We start from the raw sequence: 21,965 nt of genomic DNA, 5'->3' as shown, positions 1-21,965 counted from the left end.
TGCTGGCCACATGACCCAGAAGCTGTACGCCGGCTCCCTCGGCCAGTAAAGCGAGATGAGCGCCACAACCCCAGAGTCGGTCACGACTGGACCTAATGGTCAGGGTCCCTCTACCTTTAAATGGGCCGCAGGTGGCACTGTAGCCTAAGACTTGCCGATCGGAAGGTCGGCGTTTCGAATCCCTGTGACGGGGTGAGCTCCCGTTTCTCGGTCCCTGCTCCTGCCAACCTAGCAGTTCGAAAGCACATCAAAGTGCAAGTAGATAAATAGGTACCGCTCCGGCGGGAAGGTAAATGGCATTTCCATGCGCTGCTCTGGTTCTCCAGAAGCAGCTTAGTCATGCTGGTCACATGACTCAGAAGCTGTCTGCGGACAAACGCCGGCTCCCTCAGCCAATAAAGCAAGATGAGAGCCGCAACCCCAGAGTTGGTCACGACTGGACCTAATGGTCAGGGGTCCCTTTACCTTTACCTTTACCTTTACCTTTACCTTTACCTTCCCTTCCCTAAGCCTTGATGTCATATAAGATGTCAAACACAGGAAAATTTGACCCATGACTTGAAACACCAAGCTGTGGCTAAATGAAGGAGAATTGTGAGCACACTCAAATTTAGAATGTATTTTTATTTACCATGTGACTTTACACCTCCCACCCCCCCTTAAAACTATTTTTTCTAAGACTGGACACTTGGGGTTGCTTGCATGGGAGAAGAGTAACATAGCCAGTAGTCACATCACATGTTAAATAAAATGTGCAAGTATAGACACCCATGGTCCCACCAGTGATCTTTCCTCAGCAGAACGCCCTGTAGCACAACATGATTTCCTTTCTTGGTAGGTCTGCATTAAAGGTCCTTGGAATGGGAGTCCAGTTATGACACTTGTCCCTTCCCTTCTAGTCCAGTGGCCAGGACATGAATTTTTCCTTGGTTCCAGGGTGTTTCCACACCTAAACACCCTCTTTTAATACCCTTATTCTGCTCTGACTACACCCACAACATACCCATGTAACAAGCTTTATATTGGCTAACTTGGTTGGGTCACTTGAGGCTCCTGCAGGCCATCTGGTTGCCCTACTGAGTCCGAGAATCTGCTCAAAGGTCAGTCTTGTATCTCTGCAGCAGAGCACCTGCTTTGCATTCAAAACATTTGAGGTCAATCCCTGACATCTTCAATCAGGACGGGAAATAAACCCTGGAGCACTGCTGCCACTTATTGTAAAAAATGCTAAGCTAAATGGACCAAGGCAACACTAGGCATGCAGCTACAGCTATATTGAGAAACAGCACAAGAAATGAAATCTCAGATCTATTTTATTTACCTTGCCTGGAGGCATTGGGAAGTCTTCCCTGCAGCTTTCTCTGACAGTTCCTACCAGTGCAGTTTTATTATGCGGTAGTAACTTGAGATTCCCATGTGTTCAGTCAGAATTTTGTGAAAGCACCATCTTTGCTGTTTTTCTGAGTGGCTTTTTGATTGTTTTTAAATTAGCTTCTTGAGGCTGAAACCATGCGACACATCTTCACAAACAATTACCATCTGTGCAATGAAATTAGTGAGCGGGTGGTGCAGCATTTTGTTCACTGCATCGAGACGCATGGCCGCCATGTGGAATATCTGCGCTTTCTGCAAACCATTGTCAAGGCAGACGGCAAATATGTTAAGAAGTGCCAAGATACGGTAATGACAGAGGTATGTTAACTCAGCTACACTCGATATGTTTGACACATGCAGTTTCTTCTACACTTTCATTATCATCATTTCATCAAGTTACAAGGCGCTTAGCAGTTTCTATATACAGTATGAGTGAAAAAAGATAGGGTCCTATCCTCAAGAAGCATATAGCATGTGTGTGTGCTGAGCTCTGAGGAAGAGATTTTCAATCTACTGAATCCCTTTTTTATGGACACCTTTTCATGTACAGAGAACTGTGCTTTTGAATTGCTGCTATCCTTGTGTTGCTACATCTCAGGGTGACACGACAGATCCAGCTCTGAATTTCAACAATGTGGGTAAACACAAAGGAGAGGAGAGAAAATTGGGGGAAAGATATGCAAATAGTGGTACAACAGCTGAATTTCCACACCCACTGTTGCTACTGATTCCCCGTTGATTGGGGGAGGGCTTTACATAGCTCAGTGGTAGAGTATTTACATTGCTTTCAGAAGGTTCCAGGTTCAATCTCCAGGATTTCTTGGTAGGGCTGAGAATGTCACCTGTCTGAAACCCCAGAAAGCCACTGGCAGTCATTGTCAACAATACTGAGCTAGATGGACCAATGATCTGATTCTGTATAATTCAGCTTTCCATATTCCTATACTCCAGTGTGGTTTGCCTATATCATAGATTTGGCAGTGTGAATGTTGCCACATATAACTAGGATTTTAGCACACAGAGATTCTAATTTGGTGAGGCCTTCTGTAGCACTCAAAGCAAATAACTATGGTAGCAGGTGGCAATCTGTGCAACACAAATATTTGAATTCCGTGTTCAGACCTTTGTTTATTATAGGGCAATATGTGTTGATGATCACAAATGGATTGGATATGTGTGGGAATAAAATGGAGTCCATGGGAATAGATTGTGCTAGGATTCTTTAATAAAAGTCAGGTGTAATAAAATAAAACGGTCCAGCTAAAGTAGTGATCCCTCTAGATTGCTTTTGGAGTGAGCTAATAACATGCTTATTGAAATCAATGAGATTTAAAAGAGCTTAAGTTCTTTGGCTGAATCATACCTCTTATAATTTTACTAATTTCAGTGGGAGAGGTAAGCATCTGGAGAATTCAATCCTATTGAAGTCAGTGGGACTTAAAAAATGTTTTCTTCTGACTGGATGATATCCATGTTCAGCGGATGAGCTTGTGACCTCTTTTGCACATAAAACCATGCCAAGGTTTGTTTACTAATGGTTAACTATTACTTGTCCCACAGATGATCAAACAAATTATGGATTTTTTCCTCAGTGTGTGGTTTGTTTTACTGTTGTTCTTGTCTCCTGCCTTTTAGCATGGTGAGCATCTGTGGTGGGGTGACAAACCAACCATGGTTAGAGATGGATGCTGTCAGGGAAAGGGAGACGGTTAGAGAGACGAGGGGGGAGAGAGGCAATTACAGAGAGCCGAAAGAGCTCATTAGCAGTTTATCATCCGACTCAGAGGAGGAAATAGGGAGGGGGCAACCAGTCCCCGGAACGAGCTACTCACAGAACAAAGGAAGTAGGAGACGTGCCCTGCACTGATGGGCATGCTGGGGAAAAAGACGTCACAAATCTTCAGTCGAGACATCTGACTGAGATGAGCATGGACGCGTTTGTTTGAACTCTTGTAACTCCTTTGAACTTTTGGTAATAAATCTACAAGACAGAAATGGCTGTGTGCCTGGAGCATTATCTCTGCTAGTTTTGGCAGCATCCACTCCTTACAGATGCTGTGTTTGCCTGTGACATCAAGTCATAGTTAACCAAACCAAGGCAACAAACCATGGCTTCAGATCATAGTTTCTTGGCAGGAAACAAACCAAATTGGGCAGAGTTTAGCTAACAAACCATGGCTTAATAAAACATGGCCTAACATGTGGAAACCAGGCCACTGTTTTTACCGTTCTAAAAGGTAGAAAATAAGTTTGAATTCATGTAAAAATAGCTAGCTAATAAGAATAATGGGAAAAAAGGAATTCACATGTATTTATTTGCCATTTTTGGATTGTCTGTAGATGGAGTAGTTAATGACAGAAGTTTTTAAGTGGATTTTGAACCTCATCAGTCATGACTGGAGTGAGGGAATAATTCATCCCTTCCCATCTCCAGATGCACCTATGTGTGTTGTTATTATGAGGCATAAAAGGTAACTACAGAAATACTGTTAGATGGGTCCCTCCCTATTTAATTTTGAACATATCAGAGTGTAAATCTTCAAACCTTCAGCTCTGAAAGTGGCTTATTCTAACTATGAAGCAAGATGTTACGTGTGTGTTTTTTATACAATGGGTTTTGGCCCAAAGGTCCCTAAAGCTATGAACAGCATGTTAATTTGAATAACTATACAAGAAAAGTATAAAGAATGCAATCAAAAGAATATAATATAGCAAAATCATAAAATACTCATCAATCATACTGTATATGTGTTGGGAACACCAATTAACACTGCAGCAAAAGCCCTGAAAAATCAACAATCAAGCCATTCCATATCTCATTGTGCGTGTATACACTCCCCTCCTGTTTCTCACCTGAGGGGGACACATTTCACCAACAGGCTGTCCCCCTGGAGCAGAAACTGTCTCCCACTGCAGGGACAAAATACTCAGCAGATAGAATCCTCATTAGCACAACCTGGAGAAGGGGAAAAGGATAATAAAACCAGATAAATGCAACAAAAACAGTAAAATAAAAAAAAACTTAAAATACAAGAACAGAAGAGCAAACTATTTGATTATGATCAAATTAGCATCTGGATTAGCACAGAGATGGGCTCAAACTGCAAGAGGAGCATTGCACTGAACTAGAATATTGTTCCATATCCTGCCTGGCAACGACTCTGCAGGGTTTCAGACAGGAGTCTTTCCAAACTGTATCTGGAGATTCCAGGGATGGAGTCTGGGACTCTTTGCATGCAAGACAGGTGCTCTACCACTGTGCTATATTGCTTTCTTCTAAACTATATTTTTCTAAAGAAAATATAGTTGCAGGGATAAAATAGTTTTAACCAGCCTTCAAAAATACACCCATGAAGTAAAGAAATCTGGTGAGTTCTCTTGGGGAGTGAATTTCTACACTGCAGACCCTACAGCTAAAAAAGCCCTGCTCTTTGTGGCCATAAATCTGGTATTTGATGGAACAGGCAGTCAGAAGTGTATTTCGTATGTACACTGCAGAATTCAGTCCTCTGAAAAGGTACTAGCTGGCTTCAGAACTTCTCAATCCAAGGACGAAAGAAGAAAGTGGACCAAGCAACACCTGTGGCAATAGGGTTTACCGACAAGTGACTTGGAGGAATTAGAGTCAAAGCTTAAGCTTTCCATCCTCAGCTTGATTCTCTTAAGCAAGCATGCTGCCTTGTCACTCGCACACACCAAGTGATGTGCTGTTGGGTTGTGTGCACGCTGCATGATGTATGCAAGTGACACAAGTACGCTGCACGGTGTGTACGAGTGAGGTGAGTACATAGTGCAGCATGTGTGCACAGCCACCGTGAATTTTTGAGGGGCCCTTGGTCCCCTGCCCCCCAGTTGGTGCCCTTGCTCTTAAGTGGTCCTCAGGAAATCTTGTTGCTTATAAATGTTATATATTACACAGTTATATTGTGCTTTATGTGATGAGTAGAAGATTAATGTGTGCGTGTGTGTATCGAGGTGGGGTGGGGGACTGAACTATTTAAACAGATTCAAAGTATTTCTTGTTATAATTTCAGCTAGTTAATGGGGGTGAAGACGTGCTGGTGTTTTACAATGATAGAGCATCATTTCCAATCCTCCTCCAAATGATGTGCTCTGAGCGGGATCGAGTGGACGAAAGCGGCCCTTTGGTTTACCACATCACCCTGGTGGAACTGCTAGCAGCATGTACAGAAGGAAAGAACGTTTATACTGAAATAAAATGTAACTCCCTTCTTCCACTAGATGACATAGTGAGAGTGGTGACTCATGATGACTGCATACCTGAGGTAAGCCAGACTTTACAGCATGCGAAGCATTGTTGTTGTTGTTATAATATTATTAATTTATATAATTTATATAATTATATAATTTAATATTATTAAAGATTTCTTAGTTTACAAAAATACATGCATTGTCCCTTTTTTCAAGTTGTGTTTTCTACAGATCAGTTTCATTTGTTGTGAGACATTAGTGTTGCATACAGTGTTAGGTTAGGAAGAAAAGAGGGGGATTTAGACCACATTTTAGTCCATTGGGTGGGGTTTATTTCATAGCCTATGGCGTCCTACCATTGTTTTTGATTACGTCAAGGGGGCTTGTGGGATTCGGGAGCAGTATTTTGTACATTGTGGATGCCACCCCCTTGCTGTGTCCCTCTGTGGTGAGGAGGAGGTTTTCGAAGGTTGTCAGGGGCATGGTTGCTGCTGGTTTTACTAGTGGATTGTTTAAGAAGGCATGTAATTGGCAGTGTGTTAGCCAGGGCATTTGGGTGTCCCTTGTTTGTCTTGTATTTCTTGTGTCAATGTGGGTTTGCTATTTTTGTAGAAGTCTGCTAGGTGGGATAAGCCTTTAGCTTGTCAGGATTTTACCTGGAAGTTTTGTTCTGTGTGGTGGCATAGTGGGTGGTGAGCCAGGGGGTTTAGTGGGGATGGGGTTGGGGACAGTTTGCCTGCTTCTTTCTTACATTCTTTAAGCATGGTCTGTGTTAACCTGTTTAGTGATGTGAGGATTTTCCTTAGTTTGTTTGGGAGGAATGGGTATCCTGTGGTGGGGGTATTTTCAATTGTGTCTCTCTCCAGGTGTACCCATTGTTTTGTCTCGTCTTCTAGAATGTAGCGTACTTGCTTGGCGATGTAATATGATTCTATGTTGGGGATTCCCCATCCTCCTCCTGAGGAGGGGAGGTGCAGGTATTTGGGGCTTATTCTTGTTTTTTTGTGTGAGAAGATAAATGAGTGTATTTTTTTCTGCCATTTGCGAAGTTGGGCTGGGGGAATCCAGATTGGGAGGGTTTGGAATAGGTAGGTTAGTTTTGGGAGGGTGATCATTTTGATCATGGCTATTTTGTCTGTGAGAGTGAAGTTGGTGTTGTTCTGTCCCCTCAAGTCTTTGTTAATTTGTCGCCATAAGGGGTTGTAGTTGTGGTTGTATAGTTTGTAGAGGTTTATGATTATTTGTACCCCTAGGTATCTGAACTTGGTGTGGCAAAGTTTTAGCTTGGTGGTGTTGGTGAATTCTTTTTGGGTATGGGGAGGTGGGGTGTTGAAGCACATAGCCTCAGATTTTGTCAAATTTACCTGTAGGCCCGACACCATTGAAATGTGTTGAGTTCTCTGGTTAGGGTGGTTGCTATGCTTATGGCGTCTGGTGTTGTAACCATTAGGTCATCTGCAAATTTATAGGTTCTGCCTTTTATTTCCACTCCCTTGATGTCTGTGGCTGCTCGGATTCGGATTGCTAAGGGTTCCAGAGCCAAGATAAATAAGAAGGGAGACAGTGGGCATCCTTGTTTTGTGCCTCTTTGGATTGCTATAGTATTAGAGTCCATATTGTTAGTTCTGCATTTTGCTGAGGCTTGGGAGTATATTTGAGGATTTGCAGGAAGTTGGGGCCAAATTTCATGTTAGTTAGTACTGCTAATATGTATTTCCACTCTAAGCAATCAGAAGCTTTGAGGATGTCTAGGGACATAGTTGTCAGTGGGAATTTAGTTGCCTTGCTGTGTTTGATCAGGTTCAGTAGTTTCCTGATGGGGTCTGTTAACTTGTGTAGGAAGTTTTAGGCGGTTGGCCAAGATTTATGTGAATACCTTGTAGTCTTGGTTTATTAATGAGATTGGGTGGTATGATTCTACTTTGAGGCTGTCTCTCAGTTGTTTTGGGATGGAGACTATTTTGGAGTGGGTCCAGGTTTAGGGAATGGGCCCCCCTTTTATTATGTCATTGAATAGGCGGGTCATGTAGGGCATCAGGGGTTCTTTGAATTTCCTATAAAAAATTGCTGTGAAGCCTGGGGCTTTGTGTGGTTTCAGGTTTTTGAGGACCGTATCTATTTCCTCTGGGGTGATAGGATGGTCCATGAATTCCTGTTCCTCACCAGTTAAGGTAGACATGGTCAGTCCTTCTAGGAATTTTCTGATTTCCTTCTCAGGTGGGTTATGGGAGGTGTATAGGTTGGAGTAGAATTCTACAAATTCTGAGGTTATTTCTTTGGGGGAGAATGTTATGCTGCCGTCTTTTTTGGTGATGCTATGTGTTCTTGTTTTGAGTGCTTTTTTCCTACTTCTATTTGCATAGAAGCATTGTTTAGAGTATGGAATGCCGATCATTGTTTTGTTGATTTCTAGGGAGTCTAGTTCTCTCCTTTTTTGTTCTATAAGTTTGAGGAGTTTTTTAGATCCTGTTTGTATGTAGCTTTCTCTTTTATGCAAGCTCCTCTGGTGACTGTTTTCACTGCATCCCATAGGAGAGTGGCTGTTATATTATCTGCATAATTTTCTTTGAAGTAGTTTTGGAGTGTTTTTGTGAGACTATCTCTAATTAGTTTATTTGTGGTTAGGATGGGACTGAAGGACCATGATGGGTTGGTTTCTGTTTCTTCTCCTATTTTAAGGGTAACTTTTACTGGGGCATGATCTGTGATTTTAATGCTACCTATGTTTGTTGATTCAACCAAGGGGATCAGACCTTGTGTAAGTAGAATGCTATCTACGTAGTCTGGACACTGTGCCGTGGTACCAGGACTGGAATGTGTGGCTGGTGTCTCCCAGGTTTTCTTTACCCCATATGTCATAGAGACATTTTTTAGCATTTTAAGCAATTTGTAAGAGTCCCTAATTGTTTGGGTTAAAGAGTGAGGGGGGGGTAGATTACAGAAAGTAGCCTATATGCTGTTATATAGGTGTTTATTTGGGGTATCTTGGACTATCTGGTGTCTAACTGATTGGTCCTGGGTCTCAGCTGGCATGGAGGGGCCTTTTTAAAGAACAGGCTGTCCTTCCTGTTGTTTGCGATAGGTAGTGGTCAGTGAGATGGTAGAAGAGGAAGAAGAGTTTGGATTTGATATCCCGCCTTTCACTCCCTTTAAGGAGTCTCAAAGCGGCTAACATTCTCCTTTCCCTTCCTCCCCCACAACAAACACTCTGTGAGGTGAGTGGGGCTGAGAGACTTCAAAGAAGTGTGACTGGCCCAAGGTCACCCAGCAGCTGCACGTGGAGGAGCGGAGACGCGAACCTGGTTCCCCAGATTACGAGACTACTGCTCTTAACCACTACACCACACTGGCATTAATGGTGTTAAGCATCTTTGTGATGCCTATGTTGGGTATAAGATTTATAGGCAATGTTGTCAGTGTTATTAACAACATCATTGGTATGTTGGGGTGGGGATATGGGTATTGGTACGCTCTGGCACTATCATTGTGCTGGTTGTGTGTCAGATTTTAGCCTGTTTGTGGATTGTTTTATTGAGGTTGGGGTATTGTTTTAGTTGGTACGGGTTTCTTTCTTTGTTTTCCTTTTTCCTATTGTTTTTTTTTCTATTGTTTGTTGCCTTTGTGTGGTAAAGGAGGAGATGGAAAGGTTGGGGGGGGGTCCATTTTTGTATGTGTGGTTCTTTTTGTGTTATGGGTGGAGTCCTTAGAGCAGGAGCAGGGTGCCGAGAGTGTGAGTTGTGGGTTGTTGGGGAGTGGGGAATGTGGTTTTATGTTCAAGACTATCAAATTGTTTATCAATAGCCTTCCTTCAGCTGTGTAGGTATTGTATTGCTCTAATTCTGTTTAGAAACATGGAGTATACACCCAGAGAAGCTGCATGGTCTCAGTTTCCAGTGTTGCACAGCATTTTAAAATTGTTTCCTGACAAGGGCCTTGTCCTTTCAAAAAGAAGCACCATGTCTGTATTCTTTGAGAATATGAAAATTTCAGTATATGCACGAGTTTAATTCTTAAACTAAAACCTGAATAAAATGAGGTATTAAAGCAAAATAACCTTTGACTTTATTGACTTTAACTTTTTAGTTAAGGTAAAGGTAAAGGGACCCCTGACCATCAGGTCCAGTCGTGACCAACTCTGGGGTTGCAGCGCTCATCTCGCTTTATTGGCCGAGGGAGCGGGCATACAGCTTCTGGGTCATGTGGCCAACATGACTAAGCCGCTTCTGGCAAACCAGAGCAGCGCACGGAAACGCCGTTTACCTTCTCGCCTGAGCGGTACCTATTTATCTACTTGCACTTTGATGTGCTTTCGAACTGCTAGGTTGGCAGGAGCTGGGCCTGAGCAACGGGAGCTCACCCCATCGCGGGGATTCGAACCACTGATCTTCTGATTGGCAAGTCCTAGGCTGTGTGGTTTAACCCACAGCGCCACCTGCGTCCCTTAACTTTTTAGTTACTTTGCTATTAAAGGGAAAACTGCTACTCATAAAGACAAACTGTAAATGAACTTTCAGCTTGGACTGAAGCTGAACACTGAGGAAAATGTGTACATAACAGCAACATTAACTTTAACCTGGGTTAAAAATTATCTTACTGGTGCTCTCTTGAAATAAGTACATTTCATTCAGTCCTTGTTTTTGGAAGACGAACATGCTCTATTCTGAGTATAACTTCCGATTTGAGTGCCACACTTCCATTTTCCTAGTGAGGGAAGGCGGGCTGGGCGGCAAGCAAGCAGGCAAGGGATGTCGCCACCCCCCACAGCCTGCTCCTGCTTGCAGGCAAGTAGGGGTGGGAGCGGGCTGCTCTGCTGGGGAGGTGCAGGCTCCATCACACTTTCCATTGAGGAGTTTGTGGCAGCACTCCCCTCAAGGGAGAAGTTTAAAGGAGTCCCCACCTCCGCATCAGATCCCCTGCAACCCCATGAAGGCAGCCAGGCTGAATAGTTGCTGGGGTTGGGGAAGGTGGCGGCAGCCCAAAAGCTGCACCTGAGAGCCCCTGCACCAACTGAAGGCAGCCAGGCGCTCAGCCCGTTCCCACTCCTACTTGCATGCAAGCAGGAGTGAAGATGGGGATCTCTCAGCGCGAAGCCTCCACTCCGCTTCTGCAGTGGTGATTCAAGTTATACAGGGTGAGTCTTTTAAAAGAGGCCCTGTGGAACATGTGTACTCTGTATCCACAGGGCCTCTTTTAAAGGACTCACCCTGAAGTAGATGACCACAAAAGGGCAGGGGGTTACTATTGAAAGTGGATGGGGAGATACATTTATGTAGGTATATGATTCTTCTTCTTCTTCTTCTTCTTGCAGGGCAGTTTGCAGGGCAGCAGCTGAAGAAGGAGCAAAAAGGGTTTTATTGTGTGTGTGTTTCTTGTGGCTGATTAGCTGCTCTCCCTGTGCAAAGGTCAGAGGGGGCAGGGTTTCTGTTGAGGCAGGTGATTAGCTGTGGGAGGAGCTTATCAGAGCTTGCAGGGCAGCGGCACACGCATTTTGATCCATCTTTAGATTTAGGGGAGCTAGTCTCAAACGTTTGTTGGGGGAGACCTAGGGTTTTTTGGGGGGGAGTTATTTGTTCTGTCTGCACGCTTCTTATGATGGAGGACCGCTGTAGCCAGCCCCAACGACACGTTCTCAAGATGGAGAGTGAGGGAACAGCTGCAGTCGCCTGCGGTTCCTGCACAATGTTTGCCATCTTGCCAAAGGTTGCAGGCAGCTTTACCTGCAGCAATTGCTGGTTGATTGCCCTCTTAAAAGACAAAGTCCAGCAACTGGAGGAACGTGTGTCTACGCTCCAAAGAATTAGAGAGCTGGAGCTCTTCTTGGAAGCAACAGAGCACACCGTCTCCACCAAGGAGGAGACAGGGGACTCCCCTGAGAAGGAGGCTAGTTCACCAACACAGGAGCCAGATATATGGAGAAACGTGACTCAAAGAAGTAGGAAGCCCAGGGTTCACTCTGATTGTTTAGAAATACACAATCGCTTTGAGGTCCTCTCCCCTAGCATGGAAGACGAAGAGCAGACTCCATTTGAGGATCTCTCCCTCGTTACAGTCGATCAGGTATATGAAGACGAGCAGCAAAGTCAGTCCTCAGGGAATGTGCAGGCGACCTTAGAACGGACAGCTCACGGAAGAACCCCGACCAAACCTAAGAGGAGGCGTGTAGTGGTGATAGGGGATTCCCTACTGAGGGGAACAGAAGCAGTGATCTGTGGGCCTGACAAGATGTCTCGGGAAGTGTGCTGTCTCCCCGGGGCTAAGATCCAAGATGTAACTGAACGACTACAAGGAATCATAAAACCCACTGACAAATACCCCTTCCTCTTGGTTCATGTGGGAACCAATGACACTGCAAGCAATAGCCTCCAGAAGATCAAAAGAGACTACAAGGCTCTGGGCAGGAAATTGAAGCAATTAAATGCACAAATTGTCATCTCATCTGTCCTCCCAGTTGAACGACGTGGCCCAGGGAGAGAGGGAAAAATAGTGGAAGTGAACAGCTAGCTTCGCAAATGGTGTAAACAGGAACGGTTTGGATTCTTAGATCACGGACTGCAGTTTCTTGAAGATGGACTTCTGGCAAGCGATGGGATGCACCTCACAACGGTTGGGAGGAATGTTTTTGCCAAAAATTTCAGAAACCTCATCAGGAGGGCTTTAAACTGACTAATGTGGGGGAGGGAGACAGTGCTCCTGAAGGTGGGAGTCTATCAATTGATGAAGATGATCATCCAAATGTCATAGACCAAATGGAGCAAACAGCACGCAGACCTAGTGGTGGGAGGAAAAAATCCTTAAATAATAGACACGGGGGAATGATTAATGGACTTCAATGTCTGTACACTAATGCGCAAAGCATGGGAAATAAACAAGATGAGCTTGAGCTCTTGGTACAGCAAACTAAATATGACATAATAGGCATCACTGAAACCTGATGGGATAAGTCCCACGACTAGAATGTAATAATGGAGGGATACAATCTATTTCAGAGAAACAGACCAGACAAGAAAGGAGGAGGAGTGGCGTTATATGTCAGGGATGTGTATACCTGTGAAGAGATCCAAGATTTAGAACCTCAAAGCCAAAGTGAGAGCATTTGGGTCAAAATTAAGGGAGAGAAGAATAACAGGGACCTCATTGTGGGAGTTTACTATAGATCCCCAAGCCAAACGGAGGACATAAATGATGCCTTCCTGGAACAGATGGCCAAGCATGCAAAAGGAAGGGAGATAGTAGTAATGGGGGACTTCAATTACCCGGATATTTGCTGGATGTCAAACTCAGCCAAGAGCATAAGGTCAAACAGATTCCTCACTGGCCTTGCAGACAACTTCGTTGTCCAGAAAGTGGGAGAAGCAACAAGAGGAACAGCCATTTTAGATCTGGTCCTAACCAATGTTGATGACCTGGTTAGTGGGGTAGAAGTGGAAGGATCATTAGGCGCGAGTGATCATGCTCTTCTGAAGTTTACTATACAGCGGAAAGGAGCAGCCAGGTATACTAGGACTCAATTTCTTGACTTTAAGAAAGATGGCTGGGAGTTTGTTAAGAGGGAGATAGTAAAAGCACAACTTCAGGCAATACCAATGAGACGGAAACATGGAAGGTGCCTAAAGAAGCCAGGGTGGCTAGCTAAAGAACTTTTAACTGAGTTAAGATTAAAAAAGGATGTGTACAAAAAATGGAAAAGGGGGGAAACCACCAAAGAGGAATTCAAACAAATAGCCAGCACGTGTAGACACAAAGTCAGAAAAGCTAAAGCACAGAATGAACTCAGGCTTGCTAGAGAGGTTAAAAGCAACAAAAAAGGCTTTGATGGGTATGTTCGTAGCAAAAGGAAGAAGAAAGAAACAGTGGGGTCACTCAGAGGAGAAGATGGTGAAATGCAAACAGGGGACACAGAAAGGGCTGAACTCCTCAATGCCTTCTTTGCCTCAGTCTTCTCCGATAAAGAAAACAATGCCCGACCTGAAGAATTTGGAGCAAATGATTCAGCAGAGGAAACACAGCCCAGAATAACTATGGAGATAGTACAAGAATACTTGGCTAGTTTAGATGTATTCAAGTCTCCAGGGCCAGATGAACTGCATCCAAGAGTATTAAAAGAACTGGCAGATGTGATCTCAGAACCATTGGCAGTATCTTTGAGAATTCCTGGAGAACAGGCAAAGTCCCGGCAGACTGGAGGAGGGCAAATGTTGTCCCTATTTTCAAAAAGGGGAAAAGAGAGGACCCAAATAATTACCGCCCAGTCAGTCTGACATCAATACCAGGGAAGATTCTGGAGCAGATCATTAAGCAAACAGTCTGTGAGCACCTAGAAAGGAATGCTGTGATCACCAATAGTCAGCATGGATTTCTGAAAAATAAGTCATGTCAGGCTAACCTGATCTCGTTTTTTGACAGAATTACAAGCCTGGTAGTTGAAGGGAACGCAGTGGATGTAGCCTACCTTGATTTCAGCAAGGCATTTGACAAGGTGCCCCATGATATTCTTGTAAAGAAGCTGGTAAAATGCGGACTTGACTATGCTACCACTCAGTGGATTTGTAACTGGCTGACTGACTGAACCCAAAGGGTGCTCATCAATGGTTCCTCTTCATCCTGGAGAAGAGTGACTAGTGGGGTGCCACAGGGTTCTGTCTTGGGCCCGGTCTTATTCAACATCTTTATCAACGAGTTGGATGATGGACTCAAGGGCATCCTGATCAAATTTACAGATGACACCAAACTGGGAGGGGTGGCTAATACCCCAGAGGACAGGATCACACTTCAAAACGACCTTGACAGATTAGAGAACTGGGCCAAAACAAACAAGATGAATTTTAACAGGGAGAAATGTAAAGTATAGCACTTGGGCAAAAAAAATGAGAGGCACAAATACAAGATGGGTGACACCTGGCTTGAGAGCAGTACATGTGAAAAGGATCTGACACAAAGTCAGAAAAGCTAAAGCATAGAATGAACTCAGGCTTGCTAGAGAGGTTAAAAGCAACAAAAAAGGCTTTGATGGGTATGTTCGTAGCAAAAGGAAGAAGAGGAGAAGAGAAGAGGAGAAGAGAAGAGGAGGTTAAGGGGTGATATGATAGCCATGTTCAAATATATAAAAGGATGTCACATAGAGGAGGGAGAAAGGTTGTTTTCTGCTGCTCCAGAGAAGCGGACACGGAGCAATGGTTCCAAACTACAAGAAAAAAGATTCCACCTAAACATTAGGAAGAACTTCCTGACAGTGAGAGCTGTTCGACAGTGGAATTTGCTGCCAAGGAGTGTGGTGGAGTCTCCTTCTTTGGAGGTCTTTAAGCAGAGGCTTGACAACCATATGTCAGGAGTGCTCTGATGGTGTTTCCTGCTTGGCAGGGGGTTGGACTCGATGGCCCTTGTGGTCTCTTCCAACTCTATGATTCTCTTCTTCTTCTTCTTCTTCTTCTTCTTCGTCTTCTTCTTCCTCCTCCTCCTCCTCCTATTATTAGTTTGGGGGGGAAGGAGAGAAAAGAAAATACAGATAAAGGAAGTGGATGGAGGGGGTAGGAAATTTAAGAGTAAAGGAAAAAGGAAAGGAAAAAGGAAAAAAACAAACAAAGAAAAAAGAAAAAACTGAAGATGTTGAGGTGGTGCTGTATGGAAGTAGTATTTATATATATCAAATAATAAAAGTGTCAAGTTGTGGGTGAACATATCAGACGACACAGCGATTCCTCAAACAGCTCTTCTTTATTCTGAGGCCAGAACTGAACTGAACTGAAGGGCTCAGTCAGCCTGCTTATATAGAGCTCCAGTACCTTGTTACTGTAACAACTTTCTAAAACTATCCAATCACTGAACGTCATTTTCGATCCTTCATTTGCATAACTATCTACAGTATCTCCCTGCTGGCCCAGGGTGAGAACTTCAGTACATAACAAAAAGTAAAAATAAAATATAGAAAACCCCTTTAAGGGGGAAAATAAAATAGAATTATATATGTATATATGTATTCTCTTTAAAGAGAAAAAGGAAAGGGGAAGGGGGGGAAAGGGAAAAAGAGGGGAAGATAACAATAGCAATCACAGTAATGTAGAAAAAAAGTTTTATTTTGTTTTTGTTGTTTTAAAAAAGGAGGTTGATAATAAAGGGCGGGAAGGAGGAGGAAGGACACCCCACAAAAAATGACTCTTTTAAAAATTTTATTCTATTTTCTTTTCCCACTATTTAATTTAAAAAATGGGGGCGGGGGGAGTCAGGGCTGAAGTGGTGGTCCCAGGAAGTGGCCTCTGTTGGTTCAGGGCTCCTTTATGGGCACCACCATTTTAATTCTTAAGAGTTAGAAAAATGGAGGTAAAAAAATTGAGGGGGGAAATGTATTAAAAATACATTAAGGAAATTAAGGAAAAGGATTTTTTTAAAAAATTATTTGGATCCTGTTTCCATTTCCAGCTGCCAGTGGCACCCCTCTGTCAGCAGGAGAGGGCCAACGCAGTGCGCGTCTTCTCCCGGGGTGATTCCCTTAGTGTGGCTCCCCTATGGGTCCCTGCCAACTTCCCTCGCTCCAGTCACTAGAGAGGTTGGATCTGGTTTGGACTGGGCTGCGCACTTCTATGCGGCCTCCCTGACTCGCCCAGTCCCATCCTACCTCTCTTTCTTGATTACTACTGTCAGATGGCAGTGGTGGTTGCTCATGAGTAACCAGGCAGGACTCCGACCTGTCTTTAACAGGTTTTATTTTGGTGCAAAACTATTTACAGTGCAGAACCATCAGTTCATGTCTGCCTCAATCGCTAGCAGAATCTGGGAGTGGTGGTTTCCAGGTCCTCCCCCAACATAAGAGCTTAGTCACCCCCAGCCTATCCTTCCTCCTTTGCGTTTTATGCCTCTGCGCAAGGTGGGTGACAGAAGAGGCGTGCTTCTCTCCTGACCGGCTTGGCAAGGATCGGTGCCGAGGCTTCCAGCAGCATCCCTCTAGCCCTTTCCCCTCCTTTACCCGGGAGGTGGGGCTTTCCCCAGCCTCCGACTGACGAGGTGCAGTGCTGGGACTCCCAACAGCAACCTCTGGTCCCTTCCCTCTTCCCCACTGGAGGTGTGGCTTTCCCCACTGCAGGAAGAGGAACTGCTTCGCAAGATTTTCAGAGGTTCCCTGTATCCCAACGGCCCCTTTGCCTCCCTTCCCTGTTCCGATGGCAAGCCCCTGACAGCTACAATGGCGGTTGCCGTGACGGTGGAAGCTGGCAAGTGTAATGTGAAGCATAATTATAAGAATATTTTCAGTGCCTGCTTCAAGTTGTGATCTATGAACTCCCTGAGTTCCTGCAGTTCATCCTCAGACATGGAATACAGTTTCCCCGTCGGCAGCGTCGCCCCCGGCAGGAGGTCAATTTTGCAGTCGTAGGGTCTGTGGGGAGGCAGCTTGTCCGCTTCCTTCTCGCAGAAAACCTCCAAAAACTCTTTGTACTTGTTGGGTACTGCTTGCAACACGCCTAAGTTCAGCTGTGGTCCATCCTCGTGCCCCTCCTCTTCCGGGTTAGCGAGGATGCAGTGTTCTGCGCAGTAGGAGGAGCTGAAGGTCAGTTGACGCTGGTACCATGCTAATGCCGGGCTGTGCCTGTCCAGCCAACTCATGCCCAACACTATGGGCGTGTCTGACAGGTGGGTGACGTTGAAGCTGATGATTTCGCGGTGATTTCCAATTCGCATCACCATTGGAGGTGTCTGCTGCAGCACTTGCCCTCCCAGTAGCTCTCTGCCGTCCACCGTGACTACGTTCAGGGGCATCGTGGCCGGTAGGAGCGCCACGTTGTGTTGCTTGAGAAAATCCACTCTGATAAAGTCTGCATTGCTGCCAGAGTCAATGGTAATAGGGACTTCCATGGTGAGCCCATTGGGAAGCTGGAGGGATGCGGTGAGCTGCACCACTGGTTTGGGTGGGAGGGGGTCTGTGGGCTGTAAGATCCCTGGGGACTGCTTCACTGACTTGTCTGGCTGGGCCCCAGTGCCTCCGATTCCAGCCAGACCATCTCGTTTCCCTGCTGCGATGCACTCTGCTGAACTGATTCTGTTACTGTTGCTGAGGCTGCAGTGTGCTTGTGAATCCTCCGGGGACACTCTTTCGCCATGTGCTGAGCACTGTCGCAGATGTAACATTTCCTGTTCCCTCTAGGAGGCTTCGTTTTGACTGCTCCCGGCGTTAGGGCTCCGGCTGCTGACTGAGCCTTAGCACCACCTATCTCCATCGGCTCCTCTCCCCCTCCCAGCGGAGGCGTGGATTGAGCGCGCGCTGTTTCCCTGGGAAAGGAGGGCGGTGCTCTTGCTGGCGTGCGTCCCCAACGCCCTTCCTCCTTGCTCCAAGGGCGTTCTTCCAGGTGCACCCCAATCGTTAGCGCCCTCTGCACCACATCTTTGGTGGTCTGGGGTCTCTCCCCCCTTGCAATTTCGTCTTTCACAGCTCCGTTCAGCCCCTCCCAGAACAGGTCCCTGACGGCAGCTGACTCTTTCTCCCACCCCAGCGCGTTGACCAATGCAAAAAAGCGGGAGTGATATTGTCTCACAGGGGCTCTGCCTTGTCTCAGTCCATGAACCTCTTTCCTGGCGATATCTACATCAATTTCTGACAAAAAACACGCATCCATCGCTTTAATGAAGGCATCCGCATTCCGGAGGGCTGGATCCTTATCTCTCCAGAGATTGCGCAACCATGCTTTAGCTTCTCCATGGAGATGACTTACTATGAAGCCTACTTTCTCCTCCTCATCTCTAAAGTCCTTCTCCAGCAACTTTAGCGCATAAACCACGTCTGCTCTGAAGTTAGGATACTGCTGCAGATTCCCATCGAAATGAGACACAAGGCTCCCTCCTCTCTTCCCCAGCCCAATCCCCTCTGGTCTGGGTCCCGGTAGCCCCTGTGTAGTCAACGTTTCTAACCTGGCTCGCAGATCCTGGCAGACAGCAGTTGCTTCCGCTTCTTTCTTTCTGGATGCCAAAATTTCTGCGTTAAGTTGTGTTACTGCATTCCGCAGGCTTGCTATTTGTTCTTCGGTAGTCATTTTGCCTTGTTGTCGTGAGCTCGCGAAGCACCAATCTTCGCCCCTCGCTGCGTTCCCTCACGTTGCGAGGTTTTTTAAAAAAAAATTCGAGAGGGGACTTACTGTCAGAGCTGCCTCTAGGTCCCAGCTCACAGAGGACCAACGCCCGGTTGATGTAATGTACAAAAGTCTTTATTGAAGTTTAGTTTCCATTTCAAACCCCAGAGCGTGCAGCCCTACGTCTTGACTTTAGATCGGCGAAGTCCCCTCTGAATCACTACCCCTTCCGCACCAGTTTAAGATCCTAGCCCGGCTCCACCTCCTGCGCTGTTCTTTCCTCCTCTGGGTCCTTCTGCCCCCTGGGGTTTCCTCCTTCCTGGACTCTTCTGACGCTGACCCCCCTGAGTCTTGCCCTTCCTTCCGGCGGGCTTTAGGACCTGGCTCCCTATCCAGGCTACCTGCTGTGCCGCTCGCCTGTACATTTGAACTTGGCGCACGCGCCCAGCCGGTAACCTTCCTCCTGACCGTTTCCCCGCTCTCCGATGTGGGCGTGGTCAATCCTGACTCATCTCCTCTCGCTGGTGGTGAGAACACTGGTCCCGATTCCTGGGACTCCTCCCCCCTACTGCGTTCTGGTGGGGAAGCTGGTCCTGATTTCCAACTGCTGCTCAGGGAGTCCCCGCTGGCCCCTTCCTTCTGGGGTTTCCCCCTTGGCACCCCCCTCGCCCTGGCCATCGGCGCTCCCTTCTGTGAATCTTCCGATTCACTGGAGAGACTCGTGGAATCCCTCTGACCACTGTCACTGCCTACACCCCCCTCGGATTCCTCCCCCTCGCTCTCCATTTGCTCCCTCTCCTGTGTCTCTGCTCCTGAACCCCTGACAACTACAAATCAGGGTAAATATAAAATGCAACCTAAAATTATCAAATCACAAATTTTAAAGGACCGATGTTTGTATTGTTTTTTTAGATATCTTGTAAGCCGCCCAGAGTGGCTAGGGAAACCCAGTCAGATAGGTGGGGTATAAATAGATAAAACAATAACAATAATACCAATAATAATAATATCAAAACTAAGTAAATACCACAAATACAAGAGTTCACAACAGTCCTAAGATTAAAATCAAAGATTTTAAAAATGAGAGCTCCGGAATACTAAAGTTGCTTAGAAAACCTGGGTAAATAAAAAGGGTAAGACCCAGTTCCAGAAGGACCACAAAGATGGTGCCAGGTGAGTCTTCCTGGGAAGATAGCTTTATAACCTCAGTGCTACCACAAGAAAGGATGAGGGTGTGTTCCTGTGGTATCCAAATAGGATCTTAAGGTTTGGTTTGGTAAATACAGCAAAAGATGGTCTTTCTGATAACCTGGTCCCAAAGCATTTAGGGCCCTGAAGGTTAAAGCCAGCACTTCAAATTGTGCTGGGAAATGCACTGGGAAATTGTGCTGGGAAGTGCAGCTGTCAAATCTTAATATGGTCAGACTTCTGAGTCTTCTTGACTGTGAGCTGGTTCATACATAAAGCTGTGCCAATCCCAATATTTATATTGCAAATATTTGGGCTCTTGGAGAAGAGATGGTGTCAGTTTTGCTCCTCTGGTCTGCATTTGTGTTGTAAGCCATTACATGCCAACCAGCTCAGTATTTTATAGACTACAAGAAAATACATATGTAGTGACTTTGGCTTACCTGATTCATTTTAAAAAAATATTATGTTCCAGGTGAAGATAGCATATGTGAACTTTGTCAATCATTGCTATGTAGACACTGAGGTGGAAATGAAGGAAATCTACACCAGTAACCACATCTGGAAACTATTTGAAAACTTTCTTGTTGATATGGCAAGGGTAAGTTTTATGAATCATTAAATATTGATTAATATTGAATCATTAATAAGTCAAGTCAAGTTTTATTGCGGTAAAAGCCAGTGACACAGAACACCACAAGATCAAACAAAAGGAAATCAACAACAACATCAAGAAGAAGAAGAAGAAAAAAGAGATTACACAAGGGAACTTCGCAGTGTGCCATTCAACAGAAGAGATTTACGCTTCCTGATTGCTAAAGTGCAAAATTTGGCCACCTCATATGATATTGAGCTTGAGGAATCTTCCAGAAGGTATTTTCGTAGAATTTCGGGGGAGGATTCCAAATAATGTTGAAGGGGTATAAATTTTGATAAAAGCGGCAAAATAAGTTGAACTCGTTCTTCACTATAAAATTCGCAAAATAGAAGGATGTGAGTGACAGATTCTACCTTATTAGACATACAGGGGCAGAGACGCGCATGCATTGGTACCCGCGTAAATTTGCCGTACAGCACTGCTGAGGGCATTGTCTCAAAGCGGGCTCTGGAGAAAGCCGATCTATAAGCTTCGTTAGTGATGTTAGTTAAGTAAGGGGCAGCTGCAAAATTAGGCCAAGCTTTTAAACATCTATACGTCTCCGGGAGTAGGGCGTCTTCTTGTTGTAATTCGACATCGTAGAGTCTCTGAGTGATAATTACTTTAGCCTTGTTCAGAGTTCCAATAAGAAGATTTTCAGGGTTTAGGCCAATTTGTTTGATCTTGTTAGTTATTTGCATAAGCCAAGGAGGATAGGGAACTGCAGCCAGGAAGTAAGGTAACAGTCCCTTAGGATTGTAATGGATTTTCAACCAGAGGGATATTGCTTGCTCCCAGACTTTTAATTCCACTCTGGGCAGTCCTGCCTCTTGCCTTAAGACTGCATTAGGTGTACACTCTGGGGTAGCAAATAATGATCTTAAGAATTTTGATTGTACTGTTTCAAGGGTCTTAAGGTTGGTAGAAGGGCTAATTTGAAAGCCATACAGGAGTTGGGCTAACGATTTTGCCTGGAAAACTTTAAGGGCAATTGGGAGGAAGCCAGCTCCTTTCCTTCTGAATAATCTAAGGATGGCATTTGCACTTCTTCCTGCTGATATAGCTGATGTGGTCAGGTGTGTTGACAATTTGGCATTATAAGAGAAAGTAATGCCTAGGTATTGGAAGATCTTAGTCTGTTCAATGGCGTTTCCCTTTACGCTCCAATTATCTTTCCTGAAGGAGCGGTTAAAATGTACAGTTTTGGTTTTGGCAAAGTTAATTGTTAACAGCTCAGTGTTACATTGGTCACTAAACTTTCCTAAGGCACGTTTCAGACCCACTTTGGTTTGAGAGAGAAGAACAGCGTCATCCGCATACATTAAAACTGGTACTTTTCTGCCGTTAGAGAACACGGGGGGATGGGTATCGATTTCACGGCAACATGTGACCAGGGAGTTAACATAGATGTTAAATAAAAATGGGGCTAATAGACATCCTTGTCTGACTCCTCTTTGGACTGGGATTTCTCTAGAGAGTCTGCCGTCCTGTGCGACTCTTATCTG

At 45.0% G+C, this 21,965-nt stretch overlaps 1 protein-coding gene and 1 long non-coding RNA gene across 8 annotated transcripts in view; one reads left to right on the top strand and one right to left on the bottom strand.

Moving 5' to 3' along the window:
- The window catches only part of ITPR2 (inositol 1,4,5-trisphosphate receptor type 2), a 355,772-nt gene that overhangs the window by 158,234 nt on the left and 175,573 nt on the right, over window positions 1–21,965 (top strand). For all 7 annotated transcript variants that reach the window (XM_081879044.1, XM_081879042.1, XM_081879045.1 and 4 more), the window contains 3 exons: window positions 1,492–1,692; window positions 5,409–5,660; window positions 20,299–20,424. In XM_081879044.1, the coding sequence (XP_081735170.1) occupies window positions 1,492–1,692; window positions 5,409–5,660; window positions 20,299–20,424 (579 nt within the window). The remainder of the gene's footprint in view (window positions 1–1,491; window positions 1,693–5,408; window positions 5,661–20,298; window positions 20,425–21,965) is intronic.
- LOC309351512 lies at window positions 1,868–6,526 on the bottom strand. The gene is made up of 3 exons (XR_014160880.1): window positions 6,243–6,526; window positions 4,228–4,330; window positions 1,868–1,993 (listed from the first exon to the last, which is right to left on the bottom strand). It is a non-coding gene; the product is annotated as an uncharacterized lncRNA (long non-coding RNA).

The sequence above is a fragment of the Podarcis erhardii genome, assembly GCF_964252035.2.
Source record: "Podarcis erhardii genome assembly, chromosome: 10".
Taxonomy (NCBI): domain Eukaryota; kingdom Metazoa; phylum Chordata; class Lepidosauria; order Squamata; family Lacertidae; genus Podarcis; species Podarcis erhardii.
The sequence above is the reverse complement of the archived record's forward strand: the minus strand, read 5'-3'. Positions and strand labels throughout refer to the sequence as shown.